The sequence below is a fragment of the Sturnus vulgaris genome, chromosome 2, assembly GCF_052056855.1.
Source record: "Sturnus vulgaris isolate bStuVul1 chromosome 2, bStuVul1.hap1, whole genome shotgun sequence".
Taxonomy (NCBI): Eukaryota; Metazoa; Chordata; class Aves; order Passeriformes; family Sturnidae; genus Sturnus; species Sturnus vulgaris.
Window position 1 is genome coordinate 69,627,251 of NC_142244.1, and position 18,566 is coordinate 69,645,816.

The following is an 18,566-nucleotide window of genomic DNA, read 5'->3' on the forward strand; positions in this document are numbered from 1 at the left end:
GTTCCTATAGTTAACCTAATCCATTTTGTCTTAAATCAACCTCCTTGGTTTCGAAGACCACAGGCTATGTTATATCTTAACTCTCCATTCTGGCAGAAACCACTGTTTACTCTAGCTCTTAAATAATGTGCACCTCTTCAGGAGCACAGGTCCCACCCTGAACACAAACCTCTCCTCTGCCTCGCTTCTCTTCCTGTCCAGCCATTGCCAACCTGTTCCTGCTTTCCCAGAGCCACTAGCATTTCTTCCAGTTGAACCAACAAAACAGGGGGAGAGAGATTCAGCATTCTGGGGGGCATTAGGGAGGAGGTGGCAGGCTGGAATATGCACAGCCACAAAAGATTTTTGTGCATAACAACAAAATAATTGTAGGTATGGAAACTCTCAGCCTCAATGCAATTCCAATCCAGAATAACCATCTACTAAAATGCAAAAAGGATAATCCCTCCACATGAAACCAAAAAGGCAATGCTACTTGTTTTAGTTAGAAGTCTCTTCCATAGCATAATTCATATAAACAGACACTGTAATCTGACCTTTAAACACATGGAACAGTTCTCTTAATTTCTATCTTTGTACTACAAATTGCGTTTACTTTTGCAGAATAAACTTTATAGAAAGCAGAAACAACAGCCTGTACTTAGAAAAAAAACCAACAAGGGCAGTGGATAACATAATCTAATGGTACTACTTGGTTTAAATCACAAAGAATCTGCAGCAAAAGGTACTGCATTTGCTACTTATTAATACATCCATAGTGAGGAATACAGAATGTGCAAACTGTGAAGAGACAAAACCAGTGTATTTTTGCCAGATCTATATACAGATATAACATAAAAATAGTCCAAGCCCATCGCATTACAGAAGACAAAGTTCAGTTGGCAAATTTTAAATTTATAATGCTCTGACTGCTGAATTTTGCAAGTGTTTGTGTCTTCTGAAAACATAAAAACCCATAAGAATGAGAATCCATAAATTTGATTCCAAAACCCCAGAAATATCAAAGTTGCATCAGCCCTTTGTGCACCATTATCAGGAATGAGCTTCTAAAAGGCTCTTCAATGAATACAGTAACTTCTCTGAACTACAGAAAACAATTTTTAAGGATATTGTATTTGGGAAAATCTGCTGCTAGAGGGACATGATTTGCCAATAGTATTCAAGGATATCTGCTGAAAGTAAAGAACAATGATCCAAAACCAAGCATGAGGTTCATGTCATTAAAAACACTGAGGTTCTACAGTTTCACACACACACAAAAAAAAGCTGAAATAAATTTTTCAACATGGAGAAAGCTACTTTTTTTCTCTATGCTTAGTCTCAGGAAGAGTGGAACAGTTTTTCTTCTTGAAAATTTCCTCTTAAAGGAAGGGAAAAAAAGGAGAAAACACAGAAATAGCTTGAGACAGACGTGCAATATGGAAAATGTTATTCTCAATGGTTAACATATAGACAGACTTGGAGCAACAGAAGACAGGGCCTTAAGGGAAACCATTAGGCAGTCTTATCTATAGGTGCTGCTACCTGCTGGGCCACTAATTGAACTTTTAGCAATGCTCACCACTGCTGAACAGGGAGAAAAAAAAAAGCAAGGAAAGACTTTTCCTGGGACTATAATACCTTTTCATGGAATATTTTAATGTGCAATAATGTCTAGTCACCACCACCTAATCCTCACAGAAAAAAACCTCCAAGCACTTTTTAAGGTTGTGACAAGAGCAGTGACCACTGAAGGAAGAGAACTTCGACTGTGCCATGTTGCAGGGGTGGCAGAGGGCACAGCCTGGACTTGTGCCTGCCTCCCTTCCCCTCTGTGCCTGACAGCCCTAATGCATTACTCTGCTTTGTGTGTATGAAATAATGAGGGGAGAAGGTTGTAGAGGGCAACTTGCACAGCCAGGCTGGTGCTGTGGGGGCTGCAGAGACCCCACTGCTCTGGGGGATCTCCCGTGAGTGTGTCTTCCCCAATGGGTGCACGGTCAGCAGGGGAGTCTGCATGCAACTGTGTGTGTTCATAGCTCAGTGTTGTGGTGCCAGCAGCTTGTAGGAATTTACTAAGATTTGTAAATGGTAAGTGTTGCATTACCGACACCGAAAATAGTGTTTGCTAATTACCTTCTAATTAAGCATTGTTAATAACTTCCTAAAAATGCACCAGTCCTGGGTTTGATTTAGGCTAGGTTTTTATCCTGCAAAAGCACATCACTCTGACATAAGGGTGCTTTTGCAACGTGACAGCCCCATGTCCCATTGCCCACCTTGGGGCATAGCACATGGCACAGGACCTGACGGATGCTGCTGGTATATACAAGGGCTACGTGTCTTCAAAACAACAAGAAACCTTGCAAGCAAGATTAAAAAAAATGGGAGTGAGGATGCAGGACAGACAGCAGAAATAAACAGCAAACTGGGAGGCAGAAAAGGAGATCTGAGACTCTTCTGAAGGATGGTGAGACAAAGAACGCCATGACGAATGACACCACAGAGAAGTATGCACAGAGGTGGAGGAGGAGATAACAGCCTTGGTTAGAAATATTAACAGAAAAGGAGGGGAAGATGAAGCAGAGCTGCTGAAAGTGGCACTCAAAGAGCAGTCAGCAAGAAAAAATAGAAAAATAGAAAAATAGAAAAAGAAAGGGAAACAGAAGACAAGGTAGCCATTTCTTGTGCTGGAGGAAAGAGAGAATTCAAGCAGAACATGAAAAAAACTATTTGCTTCAACTGCTTCAAAAAGCAGCCACCAGGAGAGTTTTGTCTAAGAGAGTGAGAGAGAGAGAAAGGAGGACTGGGGAGCATCAGGGGAAGCAGAAAGGCACCTGAGCAAAACACCTGGAGACAGTATTAGAGGGATGGTGACAGCGTGAGAAGGTTTTGCAAGAAAACTAAAATTAAATGGTTCTAGTCAAACCTGGAAGGAAGACGAAAATTCAGCATAAGAAAAATAAAATTTGGAATAACAAGGAAAAAGCTTTTCTCTATGCACTGTTTCTTGTATTTGTTCCCCTCAGCACCTGAAACCTAGAAAAACAGGAGAGTTCTGAACTCAGGTCTGATGTAATTTTCATTAATTTTCGCATTAAAAATATCTCTTTTCAGGAAAGTACCTTAGTCTCAATTGTGTGAAAAGGGCTTAGATAAAGGTTAATGTAAAACATAACTTTAAGTGCTTCCCAACTGGCATTCCTGGATCATCAACATGATTTCTGAATTAGCACCAATACAAGAATAACACTGGCATTATGCTGCTGATGCTTTCTGTGAAACAACTGTTTCAGTGTACATATTTTTCTATTTCTGAAAATTATCAGCATTCATGTAGAAGTTGAAAGCTGTGACTCTAGATGACTCCAAACCTGCATTTGTCTATCAGCTGGTAGAGGCTTAGGAACTAATTAAATTTGACAACAATGTCCTGTTAGGATCGATGTACATTTATTTTTTATTATCAGCACAAGAGCTGATCACTGAAGGGAATTTAGCCTGCACACATATGAAAATCATTTAACTGGTTAATTTGTGCGATATCACTGCATTTAATTATTTATATTGTTTTGCACTAAAGAATGAAAAACACTCCAGCAAAAGCTGATAAAAGATTACTACCTAGAGTGGATTGCTGTCCAATTTACTTCTATTGTATTTATTCAAATTAACCTGAACTTTTAAACCAAAAGAATTAACAACAACAAAATGCGTACAACTCGTGAGAGGAAAATTAATAAATTGAAGAACTGTTAATCCCTTCCTTTTCTTTAACTGTGCATTAATAGATGATGCAGGGGCTAATAGCTAATGACCTCTGCCAAGGCCATATTGTCAGGGCAGGTCAGAATGCATGGAGTTCATGGGCTGAAATCCCTATAGCACATTAAATTCTGGAATTTTGTTGATGAAACTGGGGTAGCAAAGTGCCAGTTTTGCAAGATCACAAGGTGCTTCCTATAGAGGAGACTACTACCACAGCCAACTAGCACCTTTGAAAAGAAAACAAACAGGAAAGTTTCTCGATGAGCTCATGGTTAGGTGCACCTTGAAACTTCAAAATCATAATAAAGACTAAAACTTTCCTTTTTCTATTTGTTTGGGGTTTTTTTCTTAGGCTACATGTCACGAAGTTCTGGTTTTATTCATAATTTCTTTACATAAAGGCACAAAGGGCTAAAATTACATCACTGTACGAAGTGTAATAAAACTTAAACCATCTTTTTGAGGTTTAAAACTACACTCAGACCAAGAGTGAGTTCATTTCCTGTGTCCAAGCCTATTGAGAGGGCACAGTCCCCTTGGGTACGAGGGAACAGTAGGAGAATCACAGACTAATAGACATAACAGGATGCCCCTAAACATCTGAATGCCCCATCACTGCAGTCCTCTGTCTTACTACACACAGTTGCCAGTTTATCAAAAACAGACAAAAGAGTTGAGAAACAAGTTGTTGAGACCTGTTCACTATGCAATAAGGAACACAAGAGATGCTAAATGTCCTGTAGTCTCATAAGCCCCAAAGGTTATCTGTCAATATCCTCCCTTTCTGCCTCAAGGAATACCTCATTTCAGGGGGAAATTACCGTATTTTATTCAGTCACATGCAATGAGCCTTGAAATGAGTATCTCATTCCTCTCCTCATATTCCCATCTCTGTCACTAATGCCCCCTTTATAAAGCTGCGCTTTCCAAGTTTCTGGACACATCTGTTTTTTCCTTTCTTCCTCCAACCATCATCTCACTATCCCTAACAAGTTTTTGCTCCCTCAGTAACTGTTGGGTTCTCACTCTCTCGCTTCCCAGCTTTCCTTTCTGTGTTCTTTGGACACCTCAAGTGTGTATCTGTCCTTCTGACATGTGCCTCTTCCTCCCTTCACGCCTCCATGTGCCTCTCTCGGGTCCTGTGTCTGCAGAACTCATTCCCAACATAAACACTCTGGGTGGCTTCCTTCCCTTCTGCTGTTTAATCTGGAAGAAGAAACCTAATTCAAAGTACTGCACTGCCACTCCTTAAGCTTAATAAAACCTACTTCTCTTCATCTGCTAATGCTCTTTGGTCCACAAGCCTTTCCTCCACACATTCCTAGAACCCAATGATTGCTTTCTCTTTGCTGAGGAACAATCCCTCTGACATTCCTCCCCTTGCTAAATCTGAAACACCTGGTGAGTTTTCCATGTTCATCTCTGATGTTTTATATACTGTCATAAATGTAATACACTGACATTTGTTCCATTCACCTACTTCTCCAGCTTCTGGGGAGGACTTATTTCTCTCAGGACAAAACCTGCCACAAGCTGTCCCAGCATCTAACACCACTGCTGAACTCAGTCTTCATCTAAAATCTTGCTTACTTTAAAGATCGTCTGGGATAAGACTTTTTAAAGGTTCCTCCCAAGGAAGTTGTATATCTTTTCAGCAACAACACAGCAAGTATGGAAACTAACAACTTTGCAATCATTGGCATGTTTTTCTCATACAAGACCAGGTTCAGAGATGGAACAGATGCACAAAACTGGCTCCACCTTACCTTTGACATGGCTTCTCCCATCCTCCAGCAATGGTACTACTATAGTGTTGTTCATATTCCCAGGTGATCTCACAGCTGTATAGACTACAGGTACCGACTGTACCACCACAGGGATACGGTGCACATGACTCATTTTGTTGGACTGCAAGTTCATGGGACTTGAAGGTGGTACTGGATGGATAATGTGCAAAAACTGCTGGCCTCCAACACCAGATGCAGAGGCCACAAGAGGACCTGGAGTTAATACTGATGGTACAGATGCTGCTGAGGAGACTGATGTTATTACTGTGGGGGATGAAGCTGGCCGACTGGAAGAAGAAGAAGTCGAAGTAGAAGAAGGGGAGGAGGCTGATGCTGTCATGGAAACTGGTGACGATGAAGCTGCTGTAGGGGACGACCTGGCTTTGTTTATTGACAAGTCCACTGGTTCAGTCTGTGTTTGGAAATGATCTGTAGATAATGAATCCTCCGTGGGGTCGGCCTTCATGTTGTTTAGTAACAAAGGTACAGCATCCATATCTGGGTAGTTGTGGACGTTTGGAGACTGTTGAGGAAGAACAAAGGGACACAGTTACACGTGTGGTTGAAGATGACTTGCACACCCAGTTGCTAATGCACACCACACAACTTGATCGTGAAATCCACAGGACTCGTTTTCTTTTCTTGGGTCAGCTCATAATTTTAAAGTACGAATCACATTAGAAAGCACAGATGTGTTCTGTTTGAACAGAATATTAAAAAAAAAATTCTACTCCCATTTCTTAGAAAGTGTCATGACTAACAGTACAAAATCACCCTGGTTCATTGCACTATGCAAAGTCACCAATGACCAAAATTTTCGTTTCTTCAGCAGTAGTAACTACTTGTATTGACAGAACATTTTTTTCCAACATCTAATTTTAAACCACAGCACTACTCTCTTGTGTCATCATCACTCAGACATGAAGAAAAAATGGTTACCACCACTCCTCAAACAACTTTCTGCATGCTCAAAGACCACAATTTCCCCCCAGTTGTGTACCTTCTTCTAGACTAGGCAGACGTGGCTGCTGCTTTCTGTCACATCTGCTTTAAAAGGACAAGCCTTAGTACTTGTTTTGTCTTTACAGTGATCTTTGAAGTTTTGTCCACAATACTTTTCAGAAGACTTATGCTACCCTCAGTCCTTCAGTTCTATATTTGACTTCTGCACTCTGAATGGCCATTGATAATGAACTTAAATGTCAGTACAGAGGCACGCATTTATATGATTGTCCTGTCAGAGCGAGGAATGGTTGCAGCAATTCATTATTCTGAACTTGCCCATTAGATAGCCTTCCCCATTGTTATTATTATTATTTCCATACTAATTCAGAACAATTGTCCTGACTTCACAAAATAATTTTATGCTTTAGATTAATTCTTTCAAAGCTGGTCGGCCTCAATTTATTCTAGAGTGGTGGTGCCATCTGCTATTTTTATAGTTTTCCCTTATTTCTGTCATCAAAGAGCTTAATAGAATTTTTGAATAATGCTAGACCAAAGACAGATCCCTAGAGAAGTTCATTTGATATATCTTTCAATTTTGACAGTACACCATTAATAACCAGTCTTTAACAACGTTTTTTCAAGTCATTTTCACCAGGCAGAGCAAGGATGGAAATGCCCATCGATAACCTGGTCATAAGACAAAGCACATCTCTCAGCTCCTTAGCTAAGGAACTCCATGGCACTGCACTGCAGAGCTTCTCTACAGACAGGCATTCACACAGTGCAGTACCAAACCCTAACCTCAACACAGAACACTGCTCCTTCAAACCTCACTTGACCCAAAACAATTACTCCCTATACAGACTTAAGCAGCTCTAAATGCATTAACTTCACCTCTAGATTATAGTATTTACTAAGCATCTAAAAATATTAAGTCAGAAATATTTAAGCTAGAAGTATTTTAATGCATCTACTGTCAATACACTAACAATCAACCAAGCTATGAATTCCCTCTGGGGTTTTTATAATCAACTATATTAAGTATCTTCAAGGAAAGTCCTCCTTGTTTTGAGTCGGAGTCAAGCTTCAACAGAGAATGAAATTCTATTGAAAAAGAAAAATACAAACACTTACATTGAAAACTGCAGTAATAAGGGCCTAACTGGATATTATTCCTGGCATGCTGAAAGATGAGATGTTCTAGTAGATCTCATCTATTTAGCCGATTTAGATGATTCTTGGATCTGACATTTCCCCACATTTGAAAGCAAGAACATCTCTGGAATGTTCTCTTCCTCTATTCATAGACAAATCTATTTAAAATAAAGAGACTACTATCTAAATAATGGATTCACTTGGACCCTGGATCCTGCTATTCTGTTGTAATATAAGTAACAAAAGCAAAATATCCCTTTTCATAAAGACAATGGGAAATTCTGCTAAAAAGAACACATAGTGAAGAACAGGTTACTTTTCAAAGCACATAACCAGCCGTGAGTGACAAGGCTATGTAAAGCCCTTCCTCAAGAAGGCAAACATGCCTGTAATAGCAGGAATCATCACCTGGCAAACTTCCTCTGAAACACCTTATCCTGGCTATTGTCCATAATGAGATCCCCACCATGCCATCATAAAGACAAAGCCATAAACATGCGTGGCACAAGAAGTTAATTTGTCAAATCTTGACAAGTCTCATCTATATGCACTTGGGCAGACAGACTGGTTCTGCTGACTGAACAGACAGGTACCAGAGTAAGGACAAAGTGGAGAGGGACACCCTGCACAGGCTACACCTGAACCCTCATAAGGCCAAAGGTAGCATCTCCTATCTTAAATGTTTGAGAGAAGTGGGATAAATGGCATCAGCTCACACAAGAGAGATGAGGGATCCCCTCATGCACATGGCCACACAAGTGCCATCTAGAAGCAGCATGAATTGCCAGCTCTATCCACAGTGTAGATAAACCCACCATGCAAGAAATCCTACTGCCTTACTTCCAGGTTTTCTCTGGGTGCCAGAGGCAGATATCAGGTTGACCCACTGCAACAAGGGACTGGACACAAGGGATCCACACAGACCTCAAAAGCAGTCTATTGCCAAACTGAGTGCATCTGCCCCCACCTGCCTTTGCAGCAAGCAGCACTAGGTCCCTCACAAGAAGAGTAAAGAACCCCAAAGCCTCCTGTAGCTGATACCACACAAAGTATTTGTTCCGTGGATAGAGCTAATGGTCTTTGAGACAAAGCACAGGTCACGACTTACAGATTTTTCTAGGTTGTTCTAAGAACAGGCCTTTGTTTCACTACAGTAATTACACCTACTCCTTTGGGAATTCAGAAAAAAAGTAACACATAACTTCAGACTATCATGCAAATCACTTTCTCTTTAAGCAGTTCTTCTACATTTACTTATGTTTGCACATTCCTTATATTCCATATATCTTTCCCTTGGTACACTCGTCTTGTCCAGAGCTGCTGGAGGGGCCACACAGACTCTGTGTACTACGGTAACACAGTTGATATTATTATTTTAGTCTTCAGTAGTGAAACTAAGCTCAAAACCATGACAATCCCTTCATTAATTTCTCCAAACAGGATGACAACTGGTATGCCCTTTCATGGCTGCCTTTCCTTGACAAACCTCTAAGACTAAGGATGCCTTTTTCTTTGGTAAATTCAGGATGTGACTGATGTCAGCTGACACTGCAAAAGACAGCAGGATCCTTATCAAAACAGGCTTGTATGTCTCATATTTAAGATAAAAATTGTAAGCAAGTGCTGTACTTTCTTCTGCAGGTGGTAAACAAAGAGATCTACCCTAACAACTCACATTCCCTTACAATGAGCGACAAGTGGTATACAGATGTTCCTCCATGACCTTAGATTTTATCTAAGCTGCCAAAACTCTACTTTATCAGTATGTGAATCAAAACTTTGAACACTAATTTTATCACTATTTTCTGAAAATGGATGGTATAAGTAAACTTTTCCCAATGATAACAGATATTCCAGAATGAGGAACTAAGGGAAGAAGAGCAGCAAGGAAGCCAAAAGGAATGGCTGAATTCTCAAAACACTACTTCTTAGCCCCTCCCACTAATGTTATTAACTAGAAATAACTGTTCATTTCCCTAGACAATGAATGTTGTTGTTAGTTTTATTTAATGGAAGTACATCTTTTCTAACTGAGAAGATAATAAAGCTATGGCTGTGATATTCAGTGTACCTTCAGCCATTCTGTCAGCTCAACTGGAAGAGAAACAAATAGTTCTGTGTTCATTTCTTCTGTCTCTCTAGTTCTGTCTTTCCATTCTCATCTAGTGAACTGGGTTTCTTGTGGTGGTGTGGGCTCAGAGGATTGCTAGTTTGGGCATCTGAAGCAGGCTTTTCCTGTCTGGCTCCCAAAAGCGTCTGTGTTGGTTTTGCAAACTTCATTTTGGTTTAGGAGTCTAAACTGTTGCTGAGAGTTTGGCAGCTTTCAGAACACTTGGTGGCTTAGAAAGGGTTCATCCTAAGGTCCCTGTAATTCAGTGGGCTGCCCTGGATGCCAGCCCAGACCATGGAAATAAAACACGAAGGGGTACATCTCCACGTGGCTTCCCTCGTCTGACTGCTCAGCCCACTGGTACAACGGAGAGGGACAGCTTCAGCCCTGCCACCAGCTGGGACTCGGAAGCCAATCTCAGCAACGCATGTCTCTGAAACTTTGCTATTGCATCCTTATGCTGTTTACCACTCAAATCCAGGCTGAGCCAGAACTGGAAGGCAGGTAAAGATGGCTCTCTGCTAGGAAAGCCTTTTTAATAAAGCTGCAGCCTCTATTAATCAATGCTTTCAGCTCATGCTTTTTGTGCCTTCCCTTTTAAATCTGTACACCAGTATTCTCTGCAGTGCTGTTTCATTAGCTTATCATTAATAAATACCGCCAGGAACATAACACGTGATTTCCCTATTCACAAAGCTTTTTTTTGGCTGAATAAAAAAGCATTCCTTACTCCTTATTCCCAGACCATTATGGAAAAACAACCAGTCTACGTTGCAACCAGCCACAATACCCAGAGTGAATAACAGTGATGCTGTGGCTGATAACATCCCATATGCTGGGCAGCCATCCTTTCCTGCACAGTTCTTCATCTTCTTTCCAGTCCTCTGAATTCCACCTCCTCTTAACTTACTTGTGAGGAAATTTTGCAGCAGCCCCTTTTGACTCTACTCATGGCAACTCCTGTGTGTATCAGCGTTGTCTCTCACCCTAAAGAAGCCATGAAGACCTCAGTTTCCACACAGCTGAGGTTAAAAACAGAGAAAAAGCAAGGATCATTTTGTTGTCAGCAACTTATCCAGACACATTACAGTTCACCAGCTTCACAGGGTACTAACCCAGAGTGAGTCTTTATGCCTTTGTGGACTTCTACTGAGCCCACACAACAGAGTTTACAAACCTCCAACAATCAGCTGTCAGCTTTTGAAGTGTCTTCCTTTCTGGCAGCAATCTCCCAAGGTCAAACATTTTGTAAGAAAGCATACCAAAAAAGCTGTCCTTGATGACGGAAACAGAACAGACTAAATTTAGCGTTTATAAAATAAGCTAGCTTTGAGGACAGGAAGTTAAAAAATAAATTGCTAAGTGTTTAACTCTTCGGTCAAATCACATAAAACCCCTTCTTGATTTTCATCATGCTGTCCCACCTCATTCTGCTCTGGCAGGAGTAATTTTAGACAAGATTGGTTTATTTTGTCAGTGTTAGAGAAGACTAAGATAAGAAAAATCATACTCTATCTGAAAAGCTACCCACAATTTTAACCACATCGTTGCCACTGCAGCACCAAAATGCCAAGGCTCGGCAGTGCAGGCATGCAAGCCTCTCCTGGGCAGGCAGTGCAGAACTTGTGCCCGGCTAGAGCAGCTTTCAGCTCTGGTCATTACACTGGAGGGTGAAACCTTAATAACCATAAATACTGTGCAGAGTTTCTAACACTTCACAGTAAACAAAAACCAATTTTGTCGTTTTAAATGACAAAACCCATGAGCTCTAGAAGGAGTCATTTTGCTTTTGCATGTAGCACACAGATGTGCTTACAACTCTAATCCATGAGATGAGCAGGTGGATTTGGTTTAGAACATGCTGTGCTCATCTTTTGCACACACTTTGCTTTTAAAATTAAAATGGAATATTTTTCGTGTCTTTCTCATGATAGGGTAGAAAGCTCATGCCCCTGAAAATGCAGTTCTGTAGGCGCTGCCCATGAAACATATCTGCCTATGTCAGGTTTTGTCCTGCCCCACCCCAAGTGGGCACTTGCCAAGCACAAAAGGCTGCAGCTAGCTTGGGTAAGTAGCAGCCTGAACACTTCAAAAAGCCCTGTAGGTTATGGCTGAAGTACCCAGCGCATTACTTAAGAGTCTTTTTAGGGCTTATTTTGCTAATCTAGGAGTGAATGCTCTTTAAAGTTACAGGAAGAGATGTTTTTCAAAACCCCTTCCCAGCATGAGAAATTTCCTTCACAGTATTCCCTTCTGCCTGAAAATTCCCACTTTAACCAAAGCAACAAAATACTCTCAGAAAAAGAAGTAATACAACCTCTACTTGAAACACTCTGCTATCCCTCTGAATAGATGACACATCCAAGACTCAACTATGCTCAATTTGAGATGAGGCTATTATTATTAATCTATACATGAAAGATGCACCAGTACAGTGGCGACAAACAGCGACGTAAAGGCAGAAGGACAAACATGTACATAGCTGAAAACTGAAACGGAGCAAAATACTTAAAATTTTGTTTCCACATGCTAAAGCACCAAGTGAACAGGCATTTCTGCCCTTCTGCTCAAGGCTGCTGCTTTAGCTCACAGAACTGCACAGCTTGGATGCACTGGAGAAACACAGGAGGTCATGCTGAAGAAGAGGGCAAAATGCAAGACAACTGGATCCTTCTGCTTCTTTTCTGGAAGCACAAATTAAAATGTGTCTTGCTGTCAGGTTGCAACAAATAGTTGCTCAGGGTCAAGGTGAAATTTGTGTTCCAGGGAGAAAAGAAATCCGCAAGATATATCACTCCCAAAAAAGGTTGAGTCAGATTCTGTCACAACACCTCCCATTGAAGCTTCTATAAAAAGCAGCAACTGGCGCTGAGAAAGACAGAGAGTCCAGGAATTATTAAAATTAAAAAAGGCTCAATGAAAATGCATTTAACCAAATCGGAATCTATTCAACAGGAGAGACTGAGAGATACCCACTTTAAAATACTCATGATTCATTCAATGTGTCATTATCTCTGCATAACACTTGGAAGTTTGATTTCAAAGTGGATGTTACCAACCCTCAAGGCCTAAAAATAGTATTTCTATTCTCTTTGTGAGTCTGAAGAGGCAAAAAAACCCTCCCCTAGTATATCCTATGAGGCACAGGTGGCCTTGTTAGCAGTGTTGCTAAATGTGTCCAATCTATAGAAGATGCCCCAAAATAAAAAGAGAATTAACTAAATAATGGGAGACCAGATGTAAATCAACCATTCATAAATACACAAGCAGAATTCAAGCTCCAAGGCTGCCAACACTATCTTCTAACTTTTTCTGATCAGTCACACTATGATTCTATTCCACAACTGCTTCAACATTAAAAAAGCAGCACGTGCTGCAACCTTTAGTAACAGTTCAAATTACGACTGGGGAAACATGCTTCAAAATGAAAGGAGATCCCTATGCAAACTGCATTAATTTTTAAATATGTTTAACAAAAAGTGCAAATACTTCTAATATGGAATGACTTATTTTTATATAATACATTTGTGAAAACAAGAGTAAGCGCTATCATTAGTTGGCATCCAACTCTCCTGTCCCAAAACTAACAGGTTTACCAAAGGCTTTCCATCACAGCACAGAACGAAAAAACAGTGATAACAGATTTCTACACCAAGCAAACTAATCAGCCCCTGTACTATCTAGTATGCTAAATGTAAAAAAGATACATATCTTGAAAATGAGGACAAATTCTCAGTACCTCAAATTCTACATGGGCCTGCTCTAATATTTTGATAAGCAACAAAACCTACCCCCTTGTTGCCTTAATCATGAGCACATTCAGAACACTAGATGTTCAGCTTAGATGTTTTATTTATATCTGAGCAGTGTTACTAGAATGCTCTGTGTCAAAGGAAGAATACATTAGAAGAAACAAATTTATGCTCATTACTGTGACACAGCTCTTGAACAGAAACAAGTCTAACAAAGGTGCAGTGTTTGGATTATTACGTGCTTAAGCATAAAAAGAATATTGGTAATATATTTGTATTCCTTGAACTAATCTATTTTAGCTGTGAAAATAATTTCTGAACAAATGGCAGATCCATAAACAATTGTTAAAGGAAAGGTAAAATGCTGGGAAAAAATATTATATTACCCCAATTCAAATTTGTGATTTAAAAAAAATGTTAGTTTATGAAATTCTAGACAACAAGAATTCACACAATCACACAGCAGCTCCCCTTTTAACCCTTCCTCCCATGGTTTTTGGGATTATTTGCGATTTTTGATTTCATTTGATTTTCTCTAGCCCAATCTTAAATGAGAATTTTACAATTCTGTTTATCCAAAACTTTGAGTTAATAAATTCGAGTTCTTGATGTTTACATTAAAAAATAATAAGAAAAAATCTACTAGACATATATTGTGATTTTAAAGTTAATTTTCTTTTGTCAATCTAGACTAGTCACTTTGTCTGACATGGAACACATGTCAGGAACCTTCCACAAGTACCTACCAAGCAAGATTGTTGATAGAGCGGTCCATCAAATTATCAGGCTTATTGAAAATAATTTCTATAAAAAGTACTCAGCAGCATTTACATTTCTGGGTGAAAATATTCAAACTATATTGTGGGTTTTTTCAAACTAACATAAAAGCATTCAATAAGACAACTTACACTGAAAAGCAGTGAAAGCCTGAAGAAAAATTTGCAGCCAACAGTTTTTTAAGTTAAAATTTTGATGCAAAGTTTTGATATACATTTTCTTACCCTACACATTACTCTGAAATATTCATAAATACATTAGCGAAAAGGACTATGAGAAATAATTCATGAAACTATAATTTATACCCTTTAACCACCTGCAAGCTGTCACCAAGTTCCAGATAAAACTCAGCCATGGCCAAACCAGCCTTTGAGCTCAGCACTCAAAAACTGGTCTTACACTTCCAAATAATTCCTCCTTGAGCAAGCAATGCCAGATACTGCAAGAGGACTCTGTACACCTGGTAAATAGAGCTGGAAAGGGCACAAAAGACTGGGCAGTACTTCTTTTCAATCATTCCTCAGTCTTGCTCTGAGGTATGAAAGTCTCCATTAACTGCTTCAGCACCTGTTCACCTACTGGGCACGTCCGTGGTGGTGATGGAGGTGCCAAGCCTAAAACTCAGATCCAGTGTGTTATCCATACTCTGCAACTGAGCTTCTCCATGTCTGTCCTCACTTATCTTTTGTTCATCTTAATTTCCACCAGAAGAATTCATTTTCCCCAATGAACCTCCTTCTGTTTGCTATCCTTCAAGCTGAAGTTTAAATTCATTTTGTTCTTCTGACTTCCCATCTGAGGCTGCACTCAATGTCGACATTTCTTCAGTAAAATAAATAGATGGCACAGAGATGGGTACAGTTAGGTCTGACTTTTCAGTGGCTTAAAAAAAAAAAAGTGTTCACTCTGGAGAGAAAACATTTAAATCAAGTTTCACTAAAACTAACACTTTCTGTGGTCTGTTCTTCAAACTTATTGTTGGTGCTAGTAAAACAAACCTGGCTGGTACTGTTCACTGGTAATGAGAGAGCATGGCCTGACTTTGTACATCCAAAACCTCTCAACCTCTAAGTGTGGGTAGCTCTACTCCAAGCTCATTAACCTGGGTGAAACCAGTCTGCCTCATTAACCTCCCTGAAATCCTTGCCTGCTTCCTACTGCTGCCCTTCCTGTGGGAGCAGGCAGCACCGAGGAGGACATGAGCTGACCTCAAGGAAGAAAAAAGAGCCAAATTTATGAAAAGATTAACACTGGCTAGGAAAAAAAATACCTACAGAGGCAGAAAAAATGCAGAGATTGGGTCTGGCACTGTCTGAAAGAGGAAACTTACATAGTAAGTCTTGGCTGCGAAGACTGGGATACTACCAGCAAAAAGACCAGGGCTCCAAGGGGTCATGTCAAATGAGTCTGCAAATTAAAGAAATCAGGCATTTTAAATTCTAAACAAAGCATTAAGTCACCTGATGTCACCTAAGATACAATAGGGAGGCCTACAAGATGAAGATGAGGGTGGGAAGGAGATAATGGTCATCCCTCTGGGTGTGGGGCTGGCTGGAAAGGCTAGATGTCATGGAATGTCCCAGCGTGGAGAAGAGGAGGAGGGTCAAGCTTGGAGTGACCACACAAAAGGGCTTGTGCCCACTAAAACACAATGCCCCACTGTACCTGGGATCTGAACCTGCTGAGGTTCACCATTCTTCTGCTGTCAGCAGACATCCCAGAAACTCGCTGCTGAAGCATCCTGTTCCTCTGTGATATTTGTCCACAAAAAATGAAGACAAGAAATTCATATTGCAGTAATGGCTCACTGAGGATCTGAGCAAAACTAGCACAGACAGCCTTCCTCCCAGCACTGCCCAAAGGCAGACTGCTGCATTGCTTAAGGCTCACCAATATTCTTTTAGCATGGCTTTTGAGAAGGCAGAATTGGAATGGTTATTTCTGACTTTTTACCCTTAAAGAGAACAGCCACATAAACTCTGAATATGTATATTTGGAAAATTAATTCCCAATGTCTCTGGAATGGATTTTGACTCAATTCACTGTCCTGGTATATCACAGTACATATTGTTACAGAAGACCAAGAATAAAAACCAAGCCCTCTCCAAGTACCTACTTTGAGTCTTTGTATAAAGTTTACAGTTAAAGACTAAATAGAACAAGATATGGATTATGAGATGGACAACCCACTGACACCACACATGGACCAGCACACAAACACTCCAGTACAGATCATTTAATACAATACTCTGGAGCTGACCATGAAGATTTCCTTGTTTCAGTTCTTACCCTATGACAATAATAATCACTTACTGATTACTGCAAAATAATTAGTCTTCAGAAATCTCCTTTAGATGTGGCTAACACAGACTACACTTCCACTTTACAGAAGGGGAAATGTAGGGAAGAATCTCAAGAGTTTTTCCCACACTACAATATCAAATTTAGACTTGTAACAGTAAAGCCAAAACATTGCAATAACCAGTATAAAAATTAAATGCATTATAACTATGAAACCCTCTTTATATTATTTTATTATTTCTGACTTTTAAGGGATTAATAAGAATAGCACAAGACAAAGTATCATTATTAGGAGTACTTCTCCTGGTCTAAAATAAAGCCTGCAATGTGTATCTGTAACAACTTCCATTATTTGAAAAGGCTCATATCTGAAATCTGAGACAACTGTACACACTCAATATTTCATTATACTTTTAATCTTAAAACAATAAACATCTTAGCAACTGAACTAAAATGAACTCAAACTGATTATTTTTTAATAGCCAACATTATTACAGTGACATTATTACACATCAGAAGCAACTAGGTATTTACTTGTTTTTCTCAGAACAGAGTTAATACAAAACTGTGATCACCATGTTATTAGTTAGGGATGACATCACTCCAAGTTTGTTCTGAACAACTAATTGCTTTTAAACAGAAGAACCAAAAACTTTCAAAGAAGGTGTTTGTAATAGCTACTTAATAAATTTCATTTCCTAAACTCAGATCAACTTCAGAATACACGACTATACCTAAAATTAAATTCTGTTAGAGACAAAACTACTGGGTTTTGACAACAAGTAATACATATAAAATGCCATATTAGACACCTAAAACTAAGATGTAGGCAAAATAATGCTCTTGAGCCCCCCTCAGAGACATACTTTTAACTTAAAGGAAACTCTTTATATGCTACTCATGGTGACGGGCAACTAGACACAAGCTATTTCTCTTTCTTGTGAAAAGAAAACATGGAAGAAATATAGAAGGAAAAAAGAAAGCTTTTATTTTGGTGCACAACTTATTTTTCAACAGAATAAGTAGTTTTACTTCCAAGTAGAAGTTTCTATTTAAAAATAAAGGAAGAGAGGGAGAAGTAAATATTGGAACGAACCACTGTTAATGATACACATTGACCCATTTAAACTTTAGGCAAAGAACAGATCAGGTATCTTCTGGTCTTTTTGTTATTTCTTTTACTGATTGTAACAAGCTAGTGCATTTGAAATCAATTTGGAAAGTTTTTGGTTGACTTAAATCCTCTTTCCTCTTCCTCACCCCTTTCGTCTGTTAACATAACAACATTCTGTACTAAGTTTTCTCTTGGCTCTTTCACTAAGCAGAATAATTTGCACTCAACTCAGATGTTCAGGTGTAGACACATGGTGGCACCTGAGACCTCCTGGAGCGTCCCTCAGCTCAGGGACAGGCTCTGGCACCCTTGTGAGGAGGAACTGGCAGTGGCTGGGGTAGACCAGAGTACCCCTGAGGGCACAGGTTGACAATGCTGGCAGTTGTGCAATTACCTACCTATGCAAACCCAGCAGAAGATGCACACAAGCACCTCTTGCAAGCACACAGAGGGATAGAAGAAAAAAAAAATCACATTTTGCTTTGTGTTGGTAAAAAAAAAAGGCTCTGTAATTCTTAATTTCCTTTTAAATACAGACATAAATGGACTGCCTACAAGGTGATGTTGTGTAACATCATAACAGTGACATCAGACTAAGCACTGTCACACTTCTCCACGTTAGACCGAACAGGACACAACACCTGCTACTGGTTATGGAGCTGATGTTTTGCCACAACTTTGATACCACAACTCATCTGAGTAGAAATTATTGTTACAGTCAAAGAAGGAAGGTGCTTAACTGCATGTGTCCATCGGCCCCAAGAATGTACTGCTGCATTTTCAGATGCATACACACACACACGGATTCACCCTTCTCAACAGTCAAGGCTCATGGGTAGGATGCAAAGGTACCAAGAATTCTGAAATACTGCAAT

At 39.7% G+C, this 18,566-nt stretch overlaps 1 protein-coding gene across 4 annotated transcripts in view; it reads right to left on the reverse strand.

Annotated features, from left to right (window-relative positions):
* KLF12 (KLF transcription factor 12) overlaps window positions 1-18,566 on the reverse strand; it is a 234,501-nt gene that overhangs the window by 84,938 nt on the left and 130,997 nt on the right. For 3 of the 4 annotated variants that reach the window (XM_014870959.2, XM_014870953.2, XM_088159748.1), the window contains exon 4: window positions 5,514-6,057. In XM_014870959.2, the coding sequence (XP_014726445.1) occupies window positions 5,514-6,057 (544 nt within the window). Of the gene's footprint in view, window positions 1-5,513; window positions 6,058-15,606; window positions 15,684-18,566 lie in introns of all 4 variants that reach the window. The other variant, XM_014870958.2, reaches the window with a different exon arrangement.